The sequence below is a fragment of the Thermobia domestica genome, chromosome 1, assembly GCF_964235325.1.
Source record: "Thermobia domestica chromosome 1, izTheDome1.hap1.1, whole genome shotgun sequence".
Classification (NCBI taxonomy): domain Eukaryota; kingdom Metazoa; phylum Arthropoda; class Insecta; order Zygentoma; family Lepismatidae; genus Thermobia; species Thermobia domestica.
In genome coordinates, this window is record NC_137454.1 from 253,802,048 (window position 1) to 253,829,735 (window position 27,688).

Genomic DNA, 27,688 nt, shown 5'->3' on the forward strand with positions numbered 1-27,688 from the left:
TAGTCGACATTTAATTTCTTCGTGAATATGATTTTCGTCTGTTAATATTGATCCTAAATATTTGAAAGTATCCACTTTATCAAAAGCATTATTTAATATTTTAACGCCTCCACAATTTGCCGTATTACGGTCCCGACGCACTTCCATGTATTTAGTTTTCTCTGCATTTACTTCTAAACCCATGTCCCTGCAAGCGTTTAATAAGATCTCTGCATTTATTTCTACTGTTCTCCTATCATCCCCTATTAAATTTACATCATCAGCATATGCCATAACCTGGCGAATGCTGTTCAACTTTAGGCCCTGGTTGCTACCTTTGATTTTCCTTATGGCGTATTCCAACACAAAGTTAAATAATAATGGCGACAACGCATCTCCTTGTTTCAGGCCATTTTCGACGTGGAAGCTCGTGGACAAAAATTTTCCTACCCGGACTTTACTTTGGGATTCACTTAAACATATCTTAATTAATCTAATTAGCTTTTTCGGTATTCCAAGTTCTGTAAGAACGTTGTATAATGTTTCTCTCCTAACCGAGTCGTAAGCCTTTCTAAAATCAATAAATAGTTGATGTACCGGGGTATTGTATTCCCACTTCTTTTCGAGTATTTGGCGAATGGTAAATATTTGGTCGATAGTTGATCGATTTCGTCTCAATCCGCACTGATAATCTCCAATAATTTCATCTGCGTATGGGGTCAGTCTTGCTAACAGAATATTTGAAAGTATTTTATAGGATGTTGACAGAAGAGAAATGCCTCGATAATTATTACAGTCAGTTTTGTCGCCTTTCTTGTGAATTGGAACAATGATTGATTCTTTCCACTCTTGTGGCAATTCTTCCTTGTTCCAGATAAGGAGAATGAGTTTGTGTATCTTGTTCCACAATTTTTCGCCTCCAGCTAAAATTAACTCAGCCGGAATTTCATCTACACCCGGAGATTTATGTTTCTTCAATTTCTTTATAGCGGCTTCCACTTCTATTCGATTGGGTTCTGGAATATACGGTTCTGCGGTGTGTATCTCCTTTTCTCCACGCACATTAGTTTTTGGCTGCGTGTTCAGCAAATCGTCAAAGAAATCTTTCCATCTATTTAAGAGGCTATCCGTATCGGTGAGAACTGTTCCGTCAGATTTCTTTAATATATAAGCACGAGGTTGATAGCCTTTCTTAAATTCGCTGATCCCCTTATACATGTCCCGAATATTTTTATTTTTACTATTATCTTCAAGTTCCTTAATTTTAGCTTTCAAAAAATCCCGTTTCTTTGTTCTAAAAGTTTTGGAAGTTTCCCGCCTGATATCTGCGAAATTTTGTGTAGTTGTTTCATTCGGATTTTGTAGCCACTAGACAATCTACAAAAAAATTAGTATCGACCAGTGAAAACTGCATGTTTCTAGCACTTATGGTTTTCGAGATCTCATTGTCGAAAGGACTGAAGACAAACATATAAACCTATCATTTTAATATATAGATTATTTTATTTATTTATTTATTATTATTATTATTATTTTTTGTGACACAGCAGTAAAATTTAAAATTATTGTCAACACAATTGAAATTCGTTTTATAGTTCATCGTTCTTCTTTTACTATCGAATAACCTAAACTGTCAACTTCCTACTGGCTCCGTGCAGTTATCATTTTATATACAGATCATTTGGTAATTAAAGAGGCCTAATACAAGATTGTATTGAAAACTGCTACTAGAAAGTTACTTATCGTAGATCATACATAGCAATAAAATAACAGCTTAGCCATATCCCCTCCCCCCAAAGAAAGAAACTTTAAAATCATGAGAATAATAATTACCCCTGAAACCAATAATAAACAGGTTTCTAGTTATAAGTTAGTGCACAAACATTAATGTGTATATACTTGAAATGTTATAGCTCATAAACATTTATATCTACCGTGCAAGTAGACAACTACTAGTATCGTAAATTAATATATTGCGTGGTATTTATGTACCACTCGTAAGATAGAAGAGAAAAATGTAAAGACTTTACATATAAAGAATGACTTAAGCCTTGTGACTGACGAAATATGCCGGAACGAAGCTCTTGAGATATCGGAAGGAAACATGATGAGAAAGAGCATTACTTAGTGAGTAGTCTACTAATTACAATATCCTAGTTTACCACCTTATTAACTACGCTTTCACCATAAATACTTAAATAACGAAACAAAATACAAATAACTTAACCCATAACACCAAATGTGAGTGGTCTCTTTTGACACTTTTTTTTCAACTAACTTGCTGATACTTGTGTTCGTTTGGCTAGTCTGAAGTCGTCGCAGATTTAGTTTGAAATACCAATGCTGAATGTAGTACTATCAAAACACACACACACACACATATATATATATATATATATATATATATATATATATATATATATATGTTAATAAAGTAATAGTATATTAAGAAATGTAATTAAAACCTTTATTAATGTACTTCACAGAATGCAACGATCATGACCTTCTTATAAACAGTATTGCTAGGGTTTAACCAAACGGCAAGGTAGTATCTAACAGAACACCATTATACTGTTTGTCCAGAGAAATTATATTATTTATGTACTATGAGCTTTTCAAGATTTAGAGATTAAAAAAAAAAAATACTATTCGGATTCAAGTTAAAAATGAAATGATCCAGCAGTGAATTACAGAACGCAAGTACTTTCGGTAGGTTTGGGAGAATTAGTATTTGTTTTTCTACATTATATTTCGAAGGCTAATTACTAGTAGTTATTTAAATATATATATAATGTCAACAAATAGTAATGTTGTATTGATAACAACAGAACAAATGAACCAATATTAATAGTTTCCATTTACGCAGAGCGAAATGCTAGTTGATGGGGAACTACTAGGTTACTGAGTTAGGTTAGTTTCTAGGTTACTGACAAATGTCGATGAGTTCTACATGCACCTTAGAAGACGACTATGCTCTGCGAAATGAGCGTCCAGAACGAAGAGTAAGACCAAAAGTTAAGTAATTCTGTTCTACTAATACACACATGATATTGTATTATCGTCCTGTAACTGTGAGAAATGTATGTATATAAAACTCATATCGATACTCTTGTTTCAGTAGTAGTATTTGAAATTGAGTTACGAGATTTTGTAAATGAAATATTTTATATTATTAATATAAACGTGGGAAAACTTGCAACCAAATATATGAATGCGACTAGGAGGCTGGGTTTAGAATGAAGTCTTCACTGTCTGTGCATACTACAGAAATTAATGTGCTAGACTAGTTTGATAGGTTTGAATTATTCTCAAACTCAGTGTCAAATTGCAAGTAAATATTAGGTTAGTATATTTAAGGAAGTCAGAGTCTACGTGACCTTTTAGTGTGTATCTTTGATTTGTTGTTTCTTTCGGATGATGCACTAAGATTGATAATTACGAGGGTGGATCAAAAAAGAGTTACAAGCAGCAATATTGGAAACGCAAGCATTGTGGAGGGAATATTGTTTCCCGAGAGTGGAGACAGATGACACTAGTTGTCTGTCAGCGGTTGTGTGAGTAGGTATTGTGAATTCGCAGAAACGTCAGAGCAAGTAAAATTACATTTAGAAAACAGGTCTCATTTCAGTTGCGAGCCGTGATTCGTTTCTTGTTAGCAAAGAATGTGTCACCGTTTGACATTCACAGTCAGATCGTGGAAGTGTATGGTGAAGAAGCAGTGAGAAAGACGTGTGGCGAAATGGTGTTGTGTTTTTCAGGCGGGCAGAGAAGAAATGGAACACCGCAATAAGGCAATGAGCGGTAGTGCAGGTTCTGCAAAGACAGGCATTAACATGGCACGACTGGAAAAAAGAATTTAAAATGGTCGAAGGGTAACAGTTCGTGCAATTATGTTAGATTTGGAATTAAGCTATAGTACCGTGCAGCGGATCGTGTTTGATGTGTTGCGTTATTCCAAGGTGTGAGCCCGTTGCGTTCCACATGCATTGTCCCAGTAGCAGAAACACACACAAATGACATGCAGTCATACATTTCTGAAGCAGTACCACACTGACGGCCAGAACTTCCTTGATCACATCGTAACTGGGAACGAAACCTGGTTTCATTTCGTCCCAACAAGCAAAATGACCAGTATGGAGAAAACACGCTGGATCACCAACGGGAAGGAGGATTAAGTAAAATTACATGCAATCATATTCTGAGATCATGCAGTGTGATCCTGAGTGGCCATTCTATAATTGGCGATCGTTATTGTGGAACGTTGACCAGATTACGTGAAGTCATCCGATGAAAACGCCTTGGCATATTGATTGAAGGTACCATCCTTCTGCTTGACAATGCCAGGCCTCATACTGTTCGTCAAACTCAAGCACTGCTGCAGCAATTCAAGTGGGAAGTGTGGAGCCGTCCTTCCTCTATAGCCCAGATTTAGTTCCCAGTGACTGTCCTTTTTCCGGCATTGAAGGAACACCTCTCGGGAACAAGGTTCCCTTCAGACTATGATGTGAAAACAGCTGCTGAGAACTGCCTAATTGGGCTGGGACGTGATTTCTACCAAGCCTGGTCATAAAAGTTTATCCTGCGTTCTGATAAATACCTGAATATATTTGGTGATTATGTGGAAAAGTGATCGGCCCATATGCCGCTTTTTTCCCCGTTTGTAATTTCTCTGTCTTAATGTAATTCTCAGCTTTGTAACCTTTTCTTGGATCCATTCTCGTAGATAAGTAGAAATTTGTAAGGATGATAGCATGAGCCATGAAACGAAGCTTTGTGAGCATTATACGAGTAGTGAGACAATGCGGTGGAGTAAACGGTAACACCTGGAACTCTTGGGCTCAATTCTCAAGAGAAAACTATACTGAGAGATTTTTTCCAAGGTTACTTAGTCCCAATTCGTTAATCTTTAATCAGGGTTTGCCAGGTGAGCCCGATTCAGCTGTTAAGGAAAGAAGGAAAAAGAACGATTTGATGTGAAACTAAAACAACGAAAAACTAAGCGCGAATCAAGATATATACATTTCCTACACTTCTATCTTTATCTCACCTCATTTATCTATCTATTTTCTCTATCTACCTTTATCTCACAATGTCGTCCTGGATTGATTTTTCGCTTGTTCACAATTCTTGTACTTCAACATGTTGATATAATTTTTGTACTATACAAGAAAGCTAGGAAACGAAGAAATCAAACGAACTGTTAATAATTTTGTTAATGTTAATTAAAGCATAATTGATTAATTTTTGTATTTTTTTTAAAAAAGTTAATAATTATATACTTATGAATATTAAAATTTGTTTTCTTTCGTATTACGTTTGCCAAACCTCTTTTCTTTAAGTCCAATGAAGAACTACCAATAAAAAATTTCCGCGCACTCGAGTTGAGGGAAAGATATTCATACAGAGTGTCTAAGACATTGAGTTTAGGATCTGCAGTATGCCGTATTTCTGGTATCACTTTTTAAAATTAACATTCCAATATAAAAATCAAAACTTAACACACATTTTTTCCGTCCCATGGTAAGCATTTAATCTGCATTAAAGAAAGTGTCGAAAAAAAAAAAAAAGAACGATTTCAAAGTGAAAAATAATGATTAAGTGTACATATATTGATCATTTAGCCACTAAAAATGTGTTTGAAATTCGCACTGATTACATAACTACATTGCATAACTAAGTAGGCCTGCTTAAAGTTCTTTAATGGAATAGGCCCACTATGTATGTAATGTGGTCAGTTATATCTAATCTGGTCTACTTACCTTTGTCTTGAAAAGTTATCAAATAAAAAGCACACTTAACTTTGGTTGAAACTTAAATTCACAAAATTTAATTGTTAATTAAGTTTTTAGAATTTTGAAATTCCAGTATTTCTAGTATGTAAAACAAGATCCAGTATAATTCAAGGACTTCCACTACAGTAGACACCCTGTGATATCTTGATTCGAACTTAGTATTTATAACGACTTTTAATTTAACTCGCGCTCAAACGTCTGGCGCCCAAATGACTTCGCGCCCAAACGTCACGTACCGGAAATTTGTGATGTCTTTAATGCATCATTCAGTCTTCATCACCCTGTTCATTAAGTGATGTTGAATTTTTATACTCGCTCGGACAACTACACATTGGAGTGCTCAAGAAACCGTGATTCTTACATTTGCATTTCAAACTTACACACTCAAGTTTCTGACAGCTACACATGGTATTCTCTAAACAAACCTTAGAGATATCTTCGAGGTTTTCAAGGCTGGTCTCAGAATTTGGTCCTCCAAGTACCATCTGGAGTCTTCTGGCCTTGATAGATAGATTTCACACTTATCAGCGTTTTCCAAATTGCTGTTTGGTAATGGGATCTCTTTATATGTTGTTTCAGAGCATTACTAGTTGGAGGTAATATCTCCAGGCTGCATTTTCCTAAAAGTAGGAGCCTAGCTCCATCACAGGTCTTCACATTAACCTTGAAGAGCTTTGTAAAAAACAGTTCTGCAGATTCAATAGCGTTTGCTGATAAAGGTATCTGTCCTAGGGAAAGAAAAGGTCACAGTTCTCTTAGTAAGTAGATAATGCATTGCTGGAATTATCACCTTCAGAACTTTTTGTTGTTGAGTCAAACTTCGAAATCGATATTAAAAGTTTTGAAGGGAAGCATGAAGAAGCAGATTCTAGAATGATACTTCATGCTGTGAATCACAATTAAGAAAGAATTGTTGTGGTGAGTAGAGACACCTTTGAATTCGTGCTGTTGATGCAACATTATGACAAAATTTCTTGTAAAGAATTGTACATGATGGTGGGATTTCAAAGACAAGAAGGTTTATTCCAGTTCACCACCTTTGCCACCAGTTATCTGAGAATGAGAAGAAAGGTTATGGCTTATCACGCTCCACTTGGATGCGGCATAAAGTCATATCCAGTTGGAACATCAAAGATCAAGAACTGTCTACTTATGTCAGAAAACTGTGACCTTTTACTTTCCTTAGGGCAGATTCCTTTATTAGCAAGCGCTATTGAATCTGCAGAACTGTTTTTCACAAAGCTCCTCAAAGTTAATGCGAAGATCTGTAATGAAGCTAGGCTCCTACTTTTAGGAAAATGCAGCCTGGAGGAATTACTTCCAACTAGTGATGCTCTGAAACAACATATAAAGAGATCACATTACCAAACAGCAATTTGAGAAATGCTGATAAGTGTGAGATTGATCTACCAAGGCCAGAAGACTCCAGATGGTACTTGGAGCACCAAATTCTTAAGCCAGTTTTGAAAACACTCGAAAACATTCCCAAGGCTTGTTTAGAGATTTCCATGTGTAGCTGTCAGAAACTTGATTGTGTAAGTTTGAAATACAAATGTAAGAATCGCGGTTTCTTCAGCACTCCAATGTGTAGTTGTTCCAGCGAATATAAAATTCAATATCAGTTAAAGAACAGAGTGGTGATGAAGACAGAATGATGCATTAAAGACACCGCAAATTTCTTTATCTTTTTCGAGATATAAAAGTAATCAAGGAAATTCTGTCGTTTTTTGTGAAGGTCTGTGTTCAGTTGGCCCTCACACCGTGGGTTGAATGCGAATTGAGATAAGGCGAAGGTCAGTTATTGATGTGGGGATATCCAACATACTATCTGGTTGTGGCTGTTCAGTTACACGGTTTACTTGCGTAAGGGCAGAATGAACATACGACCTCCACAGAGCGTCATAAGGGCGTGTATGCTGTACGACATCAAACTGGGATCAAACGCCGCTGCAGCGTGGCGGAGCTAGGTCTTTGGTGAGGGTGTCGTGACCACACGGACAGTGCAGTGGTGGTTGAACAAGTTATAGGACGGTGACGAAACACTTGAAAACGCACTGCTTGCCGGAAGACCAACACATGTAAAAAATGAAGATCTTTAGACAGCAATTGGAACGAACAGTGGCCAGACATGTGAGGAACTGGGACTACAATTCAGTGTGAGTGGAAAAACCGTTCGACACCACCTCCATCAACTTGGAAAGCTCTACAAATTGGGCCGATGAGTCCTACATGATTTCACTCCGGGCCAAAAGGCAACGAGAAGACACCTGTTTCTTTGCTGTCTCGTCTCAGGGAGAAGTCATTTCGGGACAGGTTGTTGACATGTAGTGAGAAGTGGGTCCTGTAAGAAGCTCCACGACACCGTCATCATTGGTTAGCATCTCATGAACCGGTTCCAAGCAGCCGAAACCAGCGCTGCACCAGAAGGTCCTCCTATGTGTTTAATTGACTGCTCGCGGCATCGTGGATCGGGAATTGCTACAAGCTGGTCAGAGTATCAATGCAACTGTGTACTGTCAGGAGTTGAGTCGTGTTCAAGAAAAACTGTTACAGGTCCTCCTGTTACAGGACAACGCTAAGCCCCACGTGGCTGGGATGATAGGGGACACCATTCTAGGCTTTGGATGGAAAACATTACATCCGCCATACTCCCGGACATTGCACCGTCTGATTATCACCTGTTTCATTCCTTTGACAATGACCTTAAAGGACGCCAGTTCAGATCCCTAGTAAAGGTGCAAAATGTACTTGATACTTTCTTTGCTTCATGGCCTTCCAGAACGTTGGTAGAAGGTCGTCGATGTTGATTGGGACTATTTTTGATCTTCCAGGTAAGTCTTAGGTTACATATCAATGCTCGAAAGTGGTGGGTGAAAAGCCACAGAACTTTCATGGTTACCTGTATATAAGAGTGGCATAACATCATTGAGGACTAATTCTAGAAATCAAATAATTTCTTCTCTTGTGTAGAGATTTCTTAAGTATATAGTTTCCTTCTATTATGTTTCTTATTATAGATTTATTGTGTTATAGCAACTGTACACAATGTTAATAATAGGCAAATGCTTTTTCTGTAAATATGATTGAACAGTTTAGAAACTGATCATTTATAAAATGTGATAGTCATATCTTTATTTTTTGCCTTTTTTCTTACCGTTACAGTAAGTATTAAGAGGGAAAGGTGGTAATATATACAAAACGTGGATGGCAAATTGTTCATGATTCTCTCTTGAAGGCAATTTTGAAATCTGGTTCCTGCTCTATTTCTCTCAGTACCATTGTAGTATATAAATCGAAGGACTTGTAGCAGAAACAACCCTTGTCGAGACAAGACTTTTTCAGAAAAATGAATGGAAAGCTGCATTTTTGCGCATGTTTTAGAAGGTATCAGAGACACGTATAAAGAAACAATTTTGAGAGTTTCTCATACTGTGTACTAGAGAAAGCTCTCTTTTCATTCTCCCAAGAAATTTTGTGTTTCTTTCGAAAAGCCTCTCAGTTGATATTAAAAATGGATATATCTAATTAGATTATAGACAGACTTAATCATCAGGATTATATACTTGCAGGCAGACAAGATTTTATATATAGAAAAAACTTTGGATGCTCTAGCTTCAATGGTTACGGAGATATAATGAATAATAGAAATGGCTAAGATTTCTGCTTTCTCTCCCTCCCCTCCCGTGAGGTGTTTTTTCTGGCATCCGGCATTTTTGTGATCAGTGATGGGTATATATTCAAAAATATCGGATGTCAAATTGTTACATGATTTGCCCTTAGAACTCAGTTCTTAAACCCCGATTCCTAGACTGTATATAAGTGTCAAGAAGGCCACTCGAGCCAATTGCTTATTTAATGAGCAAACTAATTTTGTATATCACTGGAGCGATGCTTAGAGTTCATGTGCTGGTAACCGAATCCACGTCCCAAATTACGACAAGCAAAAGAAACTATAACGTTCTCAAGTACTTCCAAGTTTTAAGCAGAAATTCGTACTCAGCACTTCGTGCCAGGTTGGAAATGGTGACTTCATATTTGAAATTCTTGCGGAGTTCTTTTTCGAAGTGAGGAATGAAAGTAGTAACCATGTGAATTAAACGAAAGTATCAGTAAAGGCTCGGCAGATCATTCATAATGTCAGAACTTACAATTAGCTAACGATGCTCCCTGATCACGTGAGCTAAGTACACGAAATGAACCTTCCTATCAATTGATGGTGAGGTTACGGTCTTTGTTTTAATTCTACCAAGATACAAAGAAAACAACTAAATTACATCGCCTTTCATTTAACAGACCGGAGTCCAAATTCACCAGCATTTAAATTATTCAGAACATAAATCCATTGTGTATGTGTGCTAGAGACCTGCACGGGCCGGGCTTGGGCGGGCCGACACTGTTATTTCTTTGGGCCGGGCCGGGCTTGGGCTGGCCGACACTGATTTCTCTTCAGGTCGGGCCGGGCTGGGGCCCATCAATTGCAATTCTTTAATAATTATTGACTTTCGTTAAACGATAATTGGAATAAGGCCAAACGTTGAAGAAGTGTGTCCGTGAAAAATGTTACAAAGAATGGAATAGCTATTTACAGTTTGTGTTGCTTAGCGGCTCCACTTTCAGTATAGAGGATTGCAGGCATTGCGCGGTAAATTGAGCTCTGACCTTGACCTTCACTGAACTCAAAATATAAAAGGAAGGGGTGGGAATGTTTTGCTTGTCGCTAAACAATATTGCCATCTTCACTTTATGCTAAAAATCAATTAAGTTAGATTTTTGTTACAGGGAATGGAGTTTTTGTTCTCTCGATGACAGGCAAAGTTCTAGGAGGCAATGGTACCATTCGGAAGGCAAGCATCAGGTTGTGAACCAAAGTTTAGAAAATGTTTCTGAGGGTTAGGTCAAATTTAGTACTAAATTTTGAGAAAGATTCGGGCTCGAGCTAATTTTTTAAAAAAATTATCGGGCCGGGCTCGGGCCGAAAATCTCCCAAAACTTTTCGGGCCCGGGCTGGGCCGGGCGTAGGTGCGTTCGGACCGGATTCGGTTCGGGCCGAAAAATTCGGCCCGTGCAGGTCTCTAATGTGTGCTTAGTAATTATGCAAGTAATTGCTAAGTCAATATGTATACTTCCAACACACAAGATCTGGTTATAAAATACACAGAGTTGTTCTTGAAGAAAAATAATACTTGGTTGGAAATAAAATCGTAGCACTCCTTAGACCCCGTTTAGATTGTAGTTATTTTTCAAATTGATTTTCTAACACGTAAAAGGCGTGGCCATGGGCAATCAGTTATCTCTCAGTTCTTTCAAAAGTTTAATTCATTGAAATTGTTATTATTAGTATGTTGATGATACTGCGGTTCAATTCCCGGTGGGAGAAGTTTGAAAATTGAACGTATTACAGTGGTTCTGATTACATCTTAGACTATAGATCCGCGTCTCATATAGCATCGGTGTTGAAAAGGGACGCTAAGCTTTAACAATTATTATTACTTTATGCTGATAGGCTAATTTTTTGGTCTTAAATTTTAGCGGTCAGTGTAGGAGTGTATATTTTGATTAGGAAAGTTAATTGAACTCAGTGCAAAGTGTCTTAAAGAGAGTTTGGAAACCAATACGTCTCACTCTGTTCAGAAAAGTTACAATACCTGACCATGTACATGTATAGTCCTTCCAAGTTAATGCAGTTTGTTAACAAGTTATATGTTTTATATATACTATAGTTTTCATATTTTGCTGGACCTACTTAGTTTCAATACACACAAAATACACAGACCAACGCACTGTGTCTACTGAAATCTACAATACGCAGAACTCCTACTAGGATCGTATTTAACGGGATGATCAGGAGGTTCAGTTCTCCGTAACATGAGAATATTGCAAATTGGCAAATTGTAGCTGTTTAGGGTAAGTCACTTCTATAAAATTTTTCCTAGTAAATTTGAATCTTCCTCAAAATGAAATCGTGGCCGTACTAATATTTCACCCTGAAAGATAATACAGCCTAGAATTGCTGCGCCGAAGGTGAGCTTTCTAATCAATTGACTACTGGAGACCTTTATCAAGTCAGTGTTCTTCCTTTATACTATTGTTATGCAGAATCAGTTTGTGTAAGTGGCGAAGTGTATAGCTTTGGGCTTTCTTTTCTTTCTAGTACGAAGATAATGAAGAGGTGGTGTTGTGGATGAACACAGTGGGACCATACCACAATCGGCAAGAAACTTACGCGTATTTTTCTCTTCCTTTCTGCTTGGGCACAAAGGAGACGATAAGTCACTATCATGAAACACTTGGAGAAGCCTTGCAGGGAGTTGAACTTGAATTTAGTGGAATTGACATCGAATTCAAAGGTAAGAAGATAATAATAAGACTTGCTTGATAGGAATTAATCATACTCATTTCTAAACCTTAAAATTGTTTATATGTATCAGATTTTAATTTTATGTTCTACATGATTTTCTGAAAACTTTTGGGGATGAGAGCATCCTAAATATTTCTTTTTTCTTGTATAGGTACGTGAGAACAACATACATTTTCTAATTTCCTTGTATATGTATGTGTATCTTAGAATACATAATTTCCGTATTCGAAGAGATCAACATTATATTTGAGTTATTTTGAGGATCTGTTTGCATGAACGTATATATTACAATAAATGAAATACAAAATGTCAAATTAACAAAAGTAATGCATACATTGATTATTACTGAATACATGTCCGAATATTTTGTAAGATAATTTATTAGTTTCAGCAAATAGTACCAGAATCAATCCGAAATTACGTTACACAACACCATTGTAGGATCATGGGAGTTTCGGAGATTCTACAGTCTGAACGATATAATAATAGTCTTCACAGAATAGGTTCAAACACTAGTCAATAAATAAGGGTTCCTTTTCGCGATGTCCAACTGTGTGCTTGGCTTCTAGTAAACGTCTGTCGGAAACCGAACAGTTATGAGGTAGTTTCAGAAATAACATCTACAGTACAGGACGAAAAGAAAGTAATATATATATAAGAAGAATGACGATCTAGCTAATTTAAATTTTAACATCTGGAGCAAGTATAGTTCATATTGTTATTCGTATTGTGTGCTGCCTGGCAGTATTGTCCAACGAGTCGAAGCTGAAATTGAGCCGATTCGGACAAGGGGCAATACAAGTTCCGGAATTGGTGTTTTCGTCAGAGAATTGAGAACTCCCATCAGAAAATTGACATCATAATATATAACCCAGAAACCACGAAACTAAACACAAATGTAATTTGTACTGCAAGTATATATCCATCTCACTGTTGCGAAATATTTAACTGCATACTATCTCTGACTATGTTTTTCTACAAGCATTTTAATAAATAGCCAAGACCCCGTGAATTAATGCCCGAAAGTATTACCAGAGAATAATATTAAGAAGAAACAAGCTATTAAACATAGTCTTCCATTTGTATGTTTTTTCATTACTACTTCGTTACACTATACCCAAAATTTATGTAGCACAAAGATAACAAGCTTGTTTTAGATGACTAATAGTGATTATCAAAAGATGCACCTATTCCTTTTCTTCGGGCGTATTTCCATCAATTCAGCTTCCTTTTACATTTGTTTATATTTTACTCTAATCTCTCCATTTCTTATGCTTACTTCTGTATTAATTATACCTGTCTGGCTCTGTTTCATGTATTTCATTATTGTTGCTTCCATAGTTCTAATTTGTATTCATGTAATCATCTTTCATTTTTGTGTAAGTTGCTTCGGTAATACGTTGTCTTCATAACCAGCGTTGATTCCCCTATCGTGCGGTTTCGTCTGCAGCTTGTACGCAGAGTTTCACCTGCTTTCACCACTTATTACCCTGCGTGCATTTCTTTTGAACAGGTGCTCCTCTTTGAATTTCCAAACGAATTTTGTTTTTAATATCACCATTTTTTGACATTGCTTCTTTAATTTTTTTGTTTCTTTCTTCGTTCTTAAGTTGGATATCTAATTCAGTCAGCACAAGGGTGTGATCTAAAACGATATCAGCTCCAGTTAGAATCTTTGCAGTCTTTAAATTACAGAAAACCTTAATTGTACCTTATATGATCTAATTGACATCTTATTTACTACTTAGTACTTAATGGCATATTTATATTAAAATGTGCTTTATATATATAGAGTGGAGCATTTATCTTCATATGCCCTTGTAACTTGAAATTTTATACGACGCTGAAATTCTACACCAAACAAATGTTGGCAGGTGGACATTGTTTGGCATACTCTGTGATATCACAAGGTGAACAATGTTTCAAACCCACCATAGTTGTTTTTCTTTGATATAGCACTACATCAGGTAATTACATTTATATCAAAACAGCATGTAAAAGGAAAACATACACTACCAAACTTGTACATTATTGCAAACTAAGGACGCTACAGTATTACGCTATCCTCCACGATAGTCATTAAAATGAATCAACAATTTTTAAAGTCCACGTTCAGCCTCCATCAGCATGGTGGGTGAGAAGGGGTGAAAAAAATATCCAAAGTGACCTAGAGTTGTATCGAATTCTTTGTTTTGGGGGGTGATTCATTTGAAATAACTTTTGGAACATAGTATGTATTCCTGTATGTGGGACTTCCGGCTTTGTCTTCTCTTGTGCCAGTAGAATCAAGTACTCTGTATTATTGTGAGTTCTTCCTGCAAAGCTTACTTATCCATAATTTTTCTTTCACAAAATTGTATTATATATGTAGTATACTATATTTCTGCTCCTCTCCACAGTAACCATATATATGTGCACTTGTTTTTGTTATAATTTTCTTGTCCTCCCTCCCTATCCGTAACCATCAAAGTATAGCAGACAATTATAATGAAAATAACTACTAAGGAAGAAAACATTATCAGCTAGCATTTGATTCCTTTAATAAAAAATAAACAAATAAATAAAACTTCGAGCATGATCATGTATTATGCGTCATAAGAGTCACTGTGTCTACTAAAGGGGTCATTCCATGTGAAATCAACCAAGCCCAAAACCTCATGGTGTCAGATTTCGATGAAAGTTGCTGTACATGTAGGCCTCTATGAGAGATGATCATGCACCAATTTGTAGCCGTGTACTCCCTGTAATTTCAGAGTACAGGGCGGTAAAAATTGACAAATTTGATGTCTTTTGTAGAATCTTGTTAACTTGTAAATATTGAGCTAGATAGGAAAAATAATATACCATTTTGAAAAGGAAAGAATATACTTAAAAAATATGTTAGGAACATTTATTTGAAAATCAAATATTTTCCGGGAAATCCCTGGAAAATTTTTGGTCAGTGATATCTCAGAAACTGCCTATTTGATTTCCTTGAAATTGGGTACCAAGGTAGCCCCATATGTTCGGCATAAGTGTGCCAAATGTCAGCTTGGGCCAAGAATGGGCCTGAAGTCTGTAATGATTTTAGTGTGACCATGTCGGGAGAGACACCTGGGGTGCCAATCTCTTCAGCTTCTTTTTCTGAATCGGTGACGCACCAAGTACCTGAAAGCTCTGGTTCAATACGTCAATTGTTTCGTCAGGTGATGTGAAAGGCTGATCAGGATTTCCGCTAAGAGACTGTCCATCAGACGATTCTTGGTCATCGCTTGCCTGTACATCAGCTACTCTGGAACTGCGCCTACTTAGTTCCTTCCTGCACTTATTGCACACCTTGCTCAGACTCTGAACTTTAAGTTGTGGAGCCAGTTCTGCCATCCACGCTTACACCGAGCGAAGTCCAACCCTCACTTTACTGCTATGACTGCCAAATGGATTGGCACAATAGAGGCGTGGCAATGCTGGCATAGTGAAATCACCTAAGCAGCAATGCAGCTTTTGAATTGCACACAGTTACAGCTAGATCAGTTACACCTCACTTCACCAGTACTGACAAATTGTCAAGTTGCTACATTGGCATCCCAGGTGCGTCTCCCGACATAGTCACGAAAATCATTGTAGACTCCAGGCCCATTCTTGGCCCAAGTTGACATTTGGCACACTTATACCGGACATATGGGGCTACCTCAGTACCTATTTTCAAGGAAATCAAATGGGCAGTTTCTGAGATTTTACTGATCGAAAATTTTCCCGGGATTTCCCGAAAATATTCGATTTTCAAATAAATGTTCCTGACATATCTTGTTGCATATTCTTTCCTCTTCAAAATGGTATATTATTTGTCTCTCTACTTCAATATTTACGGAAGATATGACCAATTGAAGCTAACAAGGTTCTAGAAAAACATAAAATTAGTCTATTTTTTTTACCACTCTGTACTCTGAAACTACAGGGGGTACACGGCTACAATTTGGTGCATGATCACCTCTCATAGGGGCCTACATGTACACAAAGTATCATCAAATTCTGAGACGACAAGGTTCTTTTTTTCCCTCAAAATTTGGTTGATTTCACATGGAATGACTCAAAGGTTAAATCTTACCATCATAACCGAGTCATCTACAAATTTTATTTTTATTACATGCTTTTTTCTGCTCTCTCAGATCTGTCCCAACCAATAGTCCTCTATTTTGTAGTAGATTCCCACTATTGTGTGCGTTCTATGGAGCTAGACAAAACATTCAGCATCTGCTTGTGAACTTCCTTCATCATGCTTAACTTCAAGCTGACTTTACCAGTAGACTTACGACCACTGCTTGGAGATGGACCCTAAACGAGTTTGTATATTTCTTCGTTACCCCAATATCCTACCCGCATTGTGAGTGTCGTAATGTTTAAATTTACCTCATTTCCCCTTCTTATGTGTTCTCTTGTTTATTGTCATTAAATGTGTTCTTAGTTCCCAGGTCAGCTGACAGTGACATGTATTTGACTTTACTTTATCTTTCATACCTAGACCCTCATTTACCCTTGCAGCATAGTCTCGGAAAAAGATATCACATTGTGTTATTCATTTTAGTTTTGTACTTTTCTCACTATGTTTGTACGTTTTCTATATAATATTGTCTTTCGTGACAGACTTGATACTGAATTTTACACATCGACAGGTGCAAAAAGATCTGTGCAGTATGACACACCCAATCCTAATCTCATACTCGTACTCGATTAGACATTTTTCTGTAGTTTCCACTTCATATTTTACTTCTAACTTCACATATTCACATCAAGTCAAAATTGTTTAGTTTCGATCTCTTCTTTCATTTTTTCGGATTTTAATTCACGCAGATCGAAGTAAGTCACTCTTAAGAAATAATATTTTTATTGCTTAGTGGAAGATGTGACATACACTTTGTAAATTTTCAATTTCTATGCCAATTTAAAATAAGTAAAAATGTAAATATGACATACCATTTTGCATGGCAATATTGTTGTCATTGGGTAGCAAGCGAGAGAGAGAATTAAATTATTTATTTATATTCGTAGTTAAGAAGATGACTTATGTTCTGTTTATTTTTCTTTTCAGCTGATACATCAATCACACCAATATGTGAAGTAGAACTCAATGAAGAGAAACTGAAAGCATTCGTATATGCTGTGAAGAATCATTATTGGTATCAAATGTATATAGATGATCTTCCAGTGTGGGGTAAGTAATGGCACAAAAATATGTTAACAAGTTTCGATATTGTATTTGTTGTTTGCTTAGGTTATTTTTTATTAGCAATGTGTTGGTCCTTCATCAATCCTATTCATGAAAATTTCTGTGTTCATTAAAAGATGAAAGAAAAATAGAAAATTTAAAAAGAAACAAAAAAAGTTCATATAGTTTTTATCCTTTCATTTGGGCAGAGGAGGGAATTTATTCAGAATATTTTTTTTAAGCTGTCGTTTCAATTGTACCAAAGCACTTAAATAAGAAAGTTGTAGAAAAATAATTAATATTCATTTTTTTCTTTTCTTTTTTTTTTTTTTAAATTTGGTTGTTCTTTAGCTTAATTCAGTGGCTAGAGGATTAGTGCTCAAATTGTGCTTCACACAACTTTACAAGGGCACCTTGAAGATTCAATGAAAGTTAATAATTTGAACATTCGCAAAACGAGTTGAATAGACATTTTTATTTATATTCAAATCATACTGGTTTTCGAGATAAAAATATGGTAATATTGTAATGTGTCTTTGTTTACTAAATAATTCATGATATATTAATATCCTGATTATAAAAAAGCAAGTTTAAAAAAGTTGAATGTAAACAGTAAGAGCTCTTAATTAAGCACAATTTTAACCTATATTATATACCAAGTCGAAGGTTTCGGTGCAGCAGCGAACATATACTTTATATATAAAATATCTTGGTTGAGTATTTTCCTGTTTACTTCATTTCTTTCTTGTTCTTTCCGTGCTTTAAATATTTAGAAATTTTATCTTCATTTTTGGATTCTGCTTCGTTCTCTCTTCATTATTATGAATGTTTCTTCAGCGTTAAGAGTCACGGGTATGAAGTACATGTTGCATGGTATCATTTTTACTTTTGTAGGTGTGTTCGTATCCCATAGCAGCTGCTTCACGTGTTTGCAGAGAGCAGACCCTTGCTTTTGTTTCCTAATAATTTCTGTAATTTTGCCATTTATCTTTTGAAAGTTTCTTCAGTAGACTCCTCTCATAGTTTTGTTTCCCTTACTAATGTTTGTCCCTTGAAGTGATCAAATATTTGACTTTTGAGTTATGTGGAGGCTTCTGTATATTTGTCCTCAGTATCTGGTTATATTCGTACGTTTTCTTTTATTTCTTTTCAAACCAAAATGTCTGTGATGTCACATTAAACAATCTGTTCTTCTTTTGCCCTTCTAACCATGCCTGCCTTTCATAACGATATTTCACCTTGATTGAGATCGCTCTTCACTTGGAACCATTCTTTTTATTGTTCAGAGTTAGCACTGTAGTTTTAGTTTTGTTTCACCATAGGGATTCTTCGTCCATTACAATTTGCTGAAGTTCGTATTGGAATGAAAGAAGAAACAGTATGAAGAACCAAATAACTTTATAAAAAAATTACCAATTCAGCTACTTTCGTTCGAGCTTTCTACGTGTGAAGTGGATATAGATTTGGGTTGGTTGTGAAAAAGACAATCTTGAAAATAAATAACTGTGTCATGGAATGAATGGCTAAAAAGTGAAGAGAATGATTGACTATTTGTTAGTAGTGTATACAACGGACAGTCGACTAATTCCTCTTTTTTTATTTTTTTGATAAAGGAATTGTTGGCGAAGTCGAAGATAATGGAGGCGGTGCTTACAGTTACTACATTTGGACTCACAAAAAGTTCGACATTGGTTATAATGGCAAGCAAATTGTGGATGTCAACTTAACATCAGAAAATAAAGTAAAGCTCACCTTAAATGCTAAGATTCCATTTACGTATGAAGTCAATTGGAAAAAGTCCAATGTGAAATTTGAAGACAGATTCGACAAGTATTTAGATCCAAATTTCTTCCAACATAGGGTAAGTAGAATTTGTTCGTTACGCTATGTATTTATCTCCGTTTCTTTTGAATATGTTGCTGAGTACCAAGCAATAAAATGCCCACTCAAAGTGTTATCACCGTTATCTTTATGAACTAATTTATTGTCTTGCTTATAATTGAATAACTGAGCAGGAAAATTCAAGAATTTGGTGACACTTTAGTAGATACTCTTCGTTCAGAATGTAAATTGAACTGCCAAATGATTGTATCTGTCTTGGAAAATGATGCAGTTAGGGTTGGCGGTATTATTCTCTAGAACAGTGATGGCCAGTTTTCAACGCACTGAGAGTCAAAACAATTTAGAAGTCATAGTTGGGAGCAGTTTTCTATTTTCTTTCCTCATTTCCTCCTCAGCGATGGTTCGCAGAAAGTACGTAAATCATACATTTTGTGAGTTTGTTCTTTTTTTCATATTCTGCTTCTTGTTCAAGTGTCTAGGACCGTTACGATCTGAGCTACGAGTATTTGAAAGTATATGAAATTACATTTTTCTTTAAATAAATAAATAAATTTCATCGTAGTACCAACAGCCTGACATTGCAGAATAGGCGTGGTAATCAAAAGATTAAAGAAAATAATTTCATTTAAGCCTCGATTCAGGTGTATTATGATGGTCAGCTTCACATTTCCTGTTACGCATGGAGGTTGTATTTTAAGGAACAAATCCTGTATTTTCAAGGATCGTTAGCGAAGCTTTTATAATTCAACTCGATTGGCATTTGTATGTCTATCCATCTGTTTCACGATAACTCTCGTAGAACTTATCCGATTTTAACGAAACTTAGTATGTGCCTTTTTTCAAACCGCAGAAGTAACCCTACTTGTTTGAGGTTGCAATCCATTAAGTATAAGGAGATAAAATCTCTCTCATGTTGCAAGTTGGCACAAGTACATGCAAGAAAGTTTTCTAATATAAATCATGTAAAAATTATTCGACTATGACAAAATTTCGTTTGTATTTTCTTTATAGCATTGTGAATATGGCTACGGTTTGAGGTTAAAATCTGCCAAAAATGAAAAGAGGAATTTACCCTTCCCCTCAATTTCAAAAGTGTGTTTCACACTAATTCCATTTAAAAAAATGTTCGATTTTCTTTGAGGTTTGCTAATCATCCTCTCTGCAGGGAGCTCAAATCAGTAGAGAATGAAGTAGTAGTATTATCTTTTCCTTGTTATTGTGTTCCACGATAACTTATATAAAACTACTATTAAAAAAAAAAATCTTTTCCATAATCCCCAGTGCTTGGGATTAAAATCAGTTAAGAATGAGCGGTGAATTCACTTCCTTCATGGGTTTGAATTACTTCCGTCTCTTCCCCATAATTTAAAAATACATTTCACGTTAATTTCTGTTACAGCTGTTTGATTTTGGTGTAATATGTCATACATTGTCATAAATTTAGTTTTATTTATTTATTTATTTTTTTTTATAAAGAATTTCCATACGTCTCAATTGTTTGCAGTTAAAATCGGTTGATTATAAAGGAGCGTGTTCTCTCCAGTTTTATTTAACGTATTTTCCTGAATATTTATTAAACACATTCAGATTTTTGTAGAACATTGTGTGTGTTTGTTTTGTTTGACATTAGGGACTTGGTCTGTAGTAGTTTGGGGTTGAAATTAATGAGGCGGAGGATAGTTTGTTATATTCTTTGCTGTTAGCTTGTGTATACGCTGGCTTTATTTTCTCTTTCGTGTTTTATGTTTACTTGTCACTGCCTTAGAGATACCATAACAGGAGTAGATTATCTTGGAACAGATGCCGTCATTGAATTCCCAGCAATCAATCAAATAAATATAGTGGAATAGGAAATGAAAATTAGATGGCACGGTGTCATTCTGAAATTTACAGATTAAGATGATGAATCGAGAGTAGTAACACTAGAAATCACAATTCTAATCCTAGTTAAATGGCTTACTAGTGATCTCGATGAGGATACTTGGTTCGGATACAAACCCGATTAATGATTCTAATCGCATTTTACGAGGTGTGACACACACACACACACACACAAAAAAAAAAAAAAAACCGAAACTAAATGTGTAGCTTGAAAAAAGAATGGAGTTGGCAACAACTGTTTCGCTGACGTCATCCCATACACCTCCTCTATCCATGCGGTTTGACTTAACCGATCACACCAGTTGGGAGTACTGCGTCATTCTGCATTCTGCCGGAAAAATGTTTAATCTAAAAACCGAACAGCGAATCAACATCAAGTTTCTTGTAAAACTTAAGAAATCCGCCACGAAAACATTTCAAATGTTAACCGAGGCTTATGGAGATAAAACTTTGTCTCGTGCACATGTGTTTGAATGGCATAAGCGGTTTCCAGGGGAAAATGACAGTGTGGAAAATGATGAACGTGCTGGGCGCCTAAGGTCACCGATTACAGACCAAAACATTGCCAAAGTTCGTGATGTGATTCGGGGTGACCGAAGATTAAGTGTTCGTGCAGTGGTGGAGTTCGTTAACTTCGATAGGGAAGCTGTTCGACGCATTTTAACTGACGTATTTTAATTACACATGAGGAAGATTTGTGGGAAGATTGTTCCGAAAGTTCTGCCCGATGACCAAAAACAGTGCCGTAAATACGTGTGTGTGGACATGTTAGAACACATTGCAAACGAACAAAATTTGTTGGAATCTCTTGTATGTGATGAGATATGGATTTTTACTTATACTATCCCCCCCCCCCAAAAAAAAAGCGCCAGTCGATGCAGTGGAAGTCTCCAGGATCCCCAAGACCCAAAAAAGTATGCATGTCAAAATCAAAATTCAAGGCAATGTTAATTGTCTTCTTTGACATTAATGGAATTGTAATGACTGAATGGGTTTCCAATGGTCGGTTGGACTGTTAATCAACACTACTACATTGAAATACAAAAAAGACTTCGTGAAAAAATTAGGGAAAAAACGCCACAGTTGTGGAGTGATGGATTTCTGTTGCACCAGGACAATGCACCCACTCTCACTGCCCTATCTGTCAAGCAGTTTGACCAGCAAAAACATTACTGTGATGGCGTCCTCCTTACTCACCTGATTTGGCTCTATGCGACTTTAATTTCCTAAAGGTAAATCTTGCGTAAAGGGAACCAATTTTACCTCCGTTGAAGAGGCTCAGGCAAAAACGGAGAATCTCCTGAAGAGCCTTCCAAAAGCCTCGTTCCAAAACTGTTACCAGCAATGGCAGCACCGAATTCAGAAGTGTGTGAATGCTGAAGGAGACTACTTAGAAGGTGATAATGTCACGAAGAATTGATTCTGTAAGTACAATGATTTATTGGATCAAGCTCTTTTGTGTCACACCTCGTAAGTTGTAGTTTTCGTCTATATAGTCTCCTTGCTGAAAAAGGACATAAAATTCCAATCCAAGTCCCATCGATCAATATTCAAGTGCAGTATAGTAAGAAAAGTTTTAGGGAAGATGAGATTAAATCATTTACTATCATAACGTTTGCTTTGTATTGCAAACTGAAAGTAGATATAAATACGATATTTAAGTTTATACCTTGTATCGTATTTGGCGCACAAAACCTGTCGTAAGAGGAATAATAATAATAATAATAATAATAATAATACCTAGGTATCATTTACCTCTTTGCTGCAAAGGAATACCAATTTTCTTTTATATTTGGTGAACTCTATAACCTTTGAGAGGTGATACTCTCTTAATTCTCATATTGTTCGTTTTTAATAGAATTTTATGTCTACTACCAACATTAAACAGTATATTGAAAGAAGTGTCGTGCTTTTGATGTTAGCTCATTTATCACATGAATGTGTATATATACACATACAAAAAATAGTATATTTATTTTCTGTGGTTGTACTTATAGTCTCAAACTACGCATCGAATATATGCCTTTTAGCATCCTCTTGCTCACTTATTCGTAACATTTTTCACCTTTGGTACGTAGATATATGTTGAATTCCAGTGGAAATACTATTAAAATCTCGTTGCTGAAAAATGATGTTAAATTCCAGGCAGTAACAAAAGAAGATTATAATTTGACAATATAAAAACAGGGAATATCTTACCTGACACAGGCATGACTGATACTTTATATATGACATAAGTCAGGGGCGGATCCAGGACCGACTTCTGGGGGGGTGGGGGGGTGGGTTTGATACTGTTACTTTTAAGGGCTCCAAACTTTGGGATTGGTTTTATTTATATATATAAAATAAGAGTTTCCTCTTCTGGGGGGGGAGATCCCCCCCTGGATCCGCCCCTGACATAAGTACTAGTTCTCTTTTGTCTCAGATTGGATAATCATCAAAACTATATTGTGAAATGAGCGAGGATATTGTTCTGATTTTATATTCAATGAAATGTTGAACAGAACTGCATGGCTTTTGATATGCATTCTTCCTTAAAAGAAAGAGTGAAAGGGAGTATTTGTAGAAGACACCCGGATAGAAAGAATTTGAAATCGAAAATTCATTCCAATGTAGAAATTGTCATATAGGCAAATGAATTTCATTAACCCATTTGGAGTCAGCGTTCTGTTTTTATTTAGTACACTTATATATATATATATATATATATATATATATATATATATATATATATATATATATATATATAACAAAGAAGAATAAGGTTGGCGAGTTTTGCTAATTACAGGGAGTAGTGAGACCTGTCTTAATATACTGTAATTTTCTTGATATTTTTTCCTTTCCTTTTGTAAGAGGCGTATGTTTAAACTTCTGCGTGTAAGTTACTTCATTTGGATATGGTGTTGAAAAAAAAAAATTCAAACTTCACGGGTCTCATTGATAATACGTATGAACTACTAATTAAAACCATAAAAATTACTCAAGATACATTATAGCACGTGAAATATTATGGTTTAACTCCATTATAATTTAATCGTTTACATATATTTTCGTCGAAAATGGTTTACCTTCACAACATAACAAAATGAGTAACATTTAAATTTTATTTGCTTTTTTCAGTCCTTGTAATTTCTATTTACAGATCCATTGGTTCAGCATATTTAACAGCTTTATGATGGTTATTTTCCTTGTTGGATTGGTTTCCATGATTCTAATGAGGACATTGAGGAAGGATTATGCCCGATACAGTAAGGATGAGGAATTGGACGACATGGTACGTGCACTTTCCTTCAACTTACAAATAAAGCACAGTACTATATGAATAACTGCTCCTTGTTAATAGAGGAAACATATTTTCATACATTCACACTATTTTCTAGAGAAAACGATAAGTTGGATATTTTTATTAGTATGTGATTAGTGCTTGAACTCGAAAAGGAGTAAGATTAGAATAATTCGTTTTTATCCCACTGTATTTGGTAAGATAAGATCATTATTTGTGTAAATTAGAAGATTATGATAATGTGAAGAGATGAGAAAAATATTTTTTTCTTAAGATGAAATTCTCTTTAGTTCTAGACTCAATGAAATTCCGAGAGAAAAAGTGCAGCATTCAGAGATAGAATTCGGGAGTCAAAGTTATCATGCTATGTGATGATAACGTTACTCAATCCATTCCCAAACTAGCTATAATGAATACCTATAGTGATCGAATTATATGAGATATAGAGGAAAAGATAAAATAGAAGTCACATGAAAACAGAGGTCGCTTGTTTATAAGGTGGGACTGGCAACGCTGACAAGATCACGCGTGGGGCCGCGGTGGCTCAGTGGTAGAGCATTCACCTCTGGTGCTTGGGGTCCCGGGTTCGATCCCAGCCCCCGCCAAGTGAACTTTGTGGTGGACAAACACCGTGTGCGTGGATTTTCTTGGGGTACTCCCGTTTCCTCCCACTTTCTTCATTCCACCATTTCATTCATTACTCATCATCACAGTCTCCTTTAGCCTAACCGTTCGTGGGACGTAAAACTCAGAAATTTCATTTCAAGATCACGCGTGAGCAGTAGCATGTGCACTAGTCTTCAATGCAAGTAGCATGCGTGTAATCGTCAGTGTAGAGACTTGTATACTATGCGTGACAACAAGTGACCGTGGCTGTCGCAATACAAATCCAGTCAATAATGTGCATTCTTTACTCACAAGGAAAAAAAAATCGAGATTATTCATCTATGACCCAACACTAATAAGTGATGGAGGAGTACGGCATTGATATCAAGCTTTTCGGGAAACCCGTTCAAAAGAGCGCGACGACAAAAGGAGCGGTAGGCGTAGTGGTCGGAGGATGATCTTGTGAATGAAACGGTGCAATTCAGTTCTTGCTTCGCAATTACTGCACTAGCTTTGGAGATCCAGAAATGACTCTAAAACAGTACACTATATTATGAGAGTCACCATGGGTTATTAAAGACTGTGCCAGGTAGGTCCTCAAAATGTCGACACGTTCACAAAGCACGGATAATTGTAGCTTCACGTGGATTTTTGAACTGATGGGTGAGGGATGATGATGATGAATTCCGGGCAGTAAGGGCGACTCAGTGTCGAGTCATTTTTTTATTTATTCAAAGTAATAGAAGAATAAGTTTCAGTAATAATAATAATAATAATAATAATAATAATAATAATAATTGAAAGAATATTTTGAGTTTGTTCTTATGATGAAAGTTTAAAATGCATTTTTCCTAGAACAAGCCTTTATTGAGTTCGCCCTTATTACCCGGACGCTTCAGTTGTTTTCGGACATATTGACTGGTGACGAAACCTAGATTTCCTACATCACTAAATGATCGAAGAAACAATCGATGTGACGGTATCTTTCAAGTTCCCCGAAGCCGGAAAGATTCAACCAAACAGTCAGCCTGTAAAAATCAAGACAAATGTTTTCTGGGACCAGAAGTGCTTTCTCCGTGAGGATTTAATGGAACCAAAAAGAATCATTACATCGGAATGAGTACTGTCGAATACTAAACTGCGACGTGGAATGTCAGAATCTGGAGTTCTTCTGATTTATGGTAACGCTCGTATTTACACAGCTGTTCGTCCGTTCAGGTAGTTTAATAATTTTAATCGGAACGGTGTGTTCACCTCAGGAAGTGGCTTCCAGACATTTTGACGATAGTGAAGTGTTGAAAACATCAGTGGTGAACTGTTAGACAGTGCAATTCTATCAACCGATGTGTAAAATATCCAATGAAATTCTATCAGAAAGTGGGACTAGTTTTTAAATAGTAGTACTGAGTCACGTAATTGTAAGACAGAGACCCGAGTTCGGTCCCTGACCTAGTCACTTATCATACTTCGAGTTTCTTTGGATCTACTATATATATGTACACTCATGTCCAAAATTATTGTCGCATGTCTAAATATGTTGTTGTAGGAATATAATTTGATAACGAATTCGCCCGATATTTCTTATAATGTTATGTGTATAATCGGCAAAGACATATATGTGGCAAATTTCATGTCAAAAGAGCAGTAAATAAGAACAATGAAACGAAAATAAAACTTTCTTGTCCATTTAGCAACATTTTGTTTTACTCATTCTAATTTTCGTATTTATAATTCTTTTCCTATGAAATTTACCACAAATATACATTTCCCGATTATACACATAGTATCAGTATTAAAAGTACCCTGCAAAATCATTATCAAATTATATTCTTACAAGAAGACAGTTATAGATATGCGACAATCATTTTGGACATGAGTGTTCATATTTTTTATTTAGTATCCAGATCTTCTGCAAGGGCGGTTCTAATCCCGTTTCAGAGCTAAACATCAACCCGAAACATAAAGAATAAGTGGCTGGTCTGAGGGAGGACGAGATATGTCGAATTATAACGTTTTAAAAAGTTGACAGCTGCTATGAATGGGCTCGTACGATATGTTAGATACCCGATATCAACCAACCTTATGTTATTTAGTGCCATGAAAACAAAATTCATAACTTTCATTTTCTTTTAAACGACTACAAGTAAAAACATTACCGGTACTAGATTCTGATGCTGGAACAATGATAAAATTAATAAGAAATTATATATCTTATTCAGCTCAGCTCTTTGTATCAGAATTTCCATTGAACCCAATGTGTTCCAGCAATGTAATGATACAGCAGTACTGTTGCTAAAGGTAGTAACATACATTATTAAACTCGTAACATTGCCTCACTTCCCTCTTGTTATGTTACCTTTGTTTGACAAAGCGTCCCTATTAAACTCTTGTAAGATCGAAGTTTTGATCATCCTTTCTGAAAGCGTGAATACCCTTTTCTGTAGCTCTAATCGACTCTTTATCTTTGAGTGTCTTCTTTTCTTTGTTTTCTGCATTGAACTTCGGGTGCATCATTGTAGGCCCATTCTAGTATCAGCATAAACATCCAAACCAATGTTGGTGTTCCATCACGTATCCAGGCAATCCAACTGGCACGTTGTATTGTGATGGTATCTCACCATCCTGTATGTTCTTTAATTGCTTCGACTTCTGAAGAATTATTCTCAATTAAAATATATATATATATATATATATATATATATATATATATATATATATATATATATATATATGTTTGTAAATAAGACTAATTCATATCTAATAAA

General features: G+C 36.0%; 1 protein-coding gene across 1 annotated transcript in view; it reads left to right on the plus strand.

Moving 5' to 3' along the window:
• The window catches only part of TM9SF3 (transmembrane 9 superfamily protein member 3), a 75,698-nt gene that overhangs the window by 12,444 nt on the left and 35,566 nt on the right, over positions 1-27,688 (plus strand). Inside the window, exons 2-5 of the mRNA XM_081772214.1 lie at positions 11,923-12,118; positions 17,195-17,317; positions 18,925-19,172; positions 24,177-24,308. Of these exons, the coding sequence (XP_081628340.1) occupies positions 11,923-12,118; positions 17,195-17,317; positions 18,925-19,172; positions 24,177-24,308 (699 nt within the window). The remainder of the gene's footprint in view (positions 1-11,922; positions 12,119-17,194; positions 17,318-18,924; positions 19,173-24,176; positions 24,309-27,688) is intronic.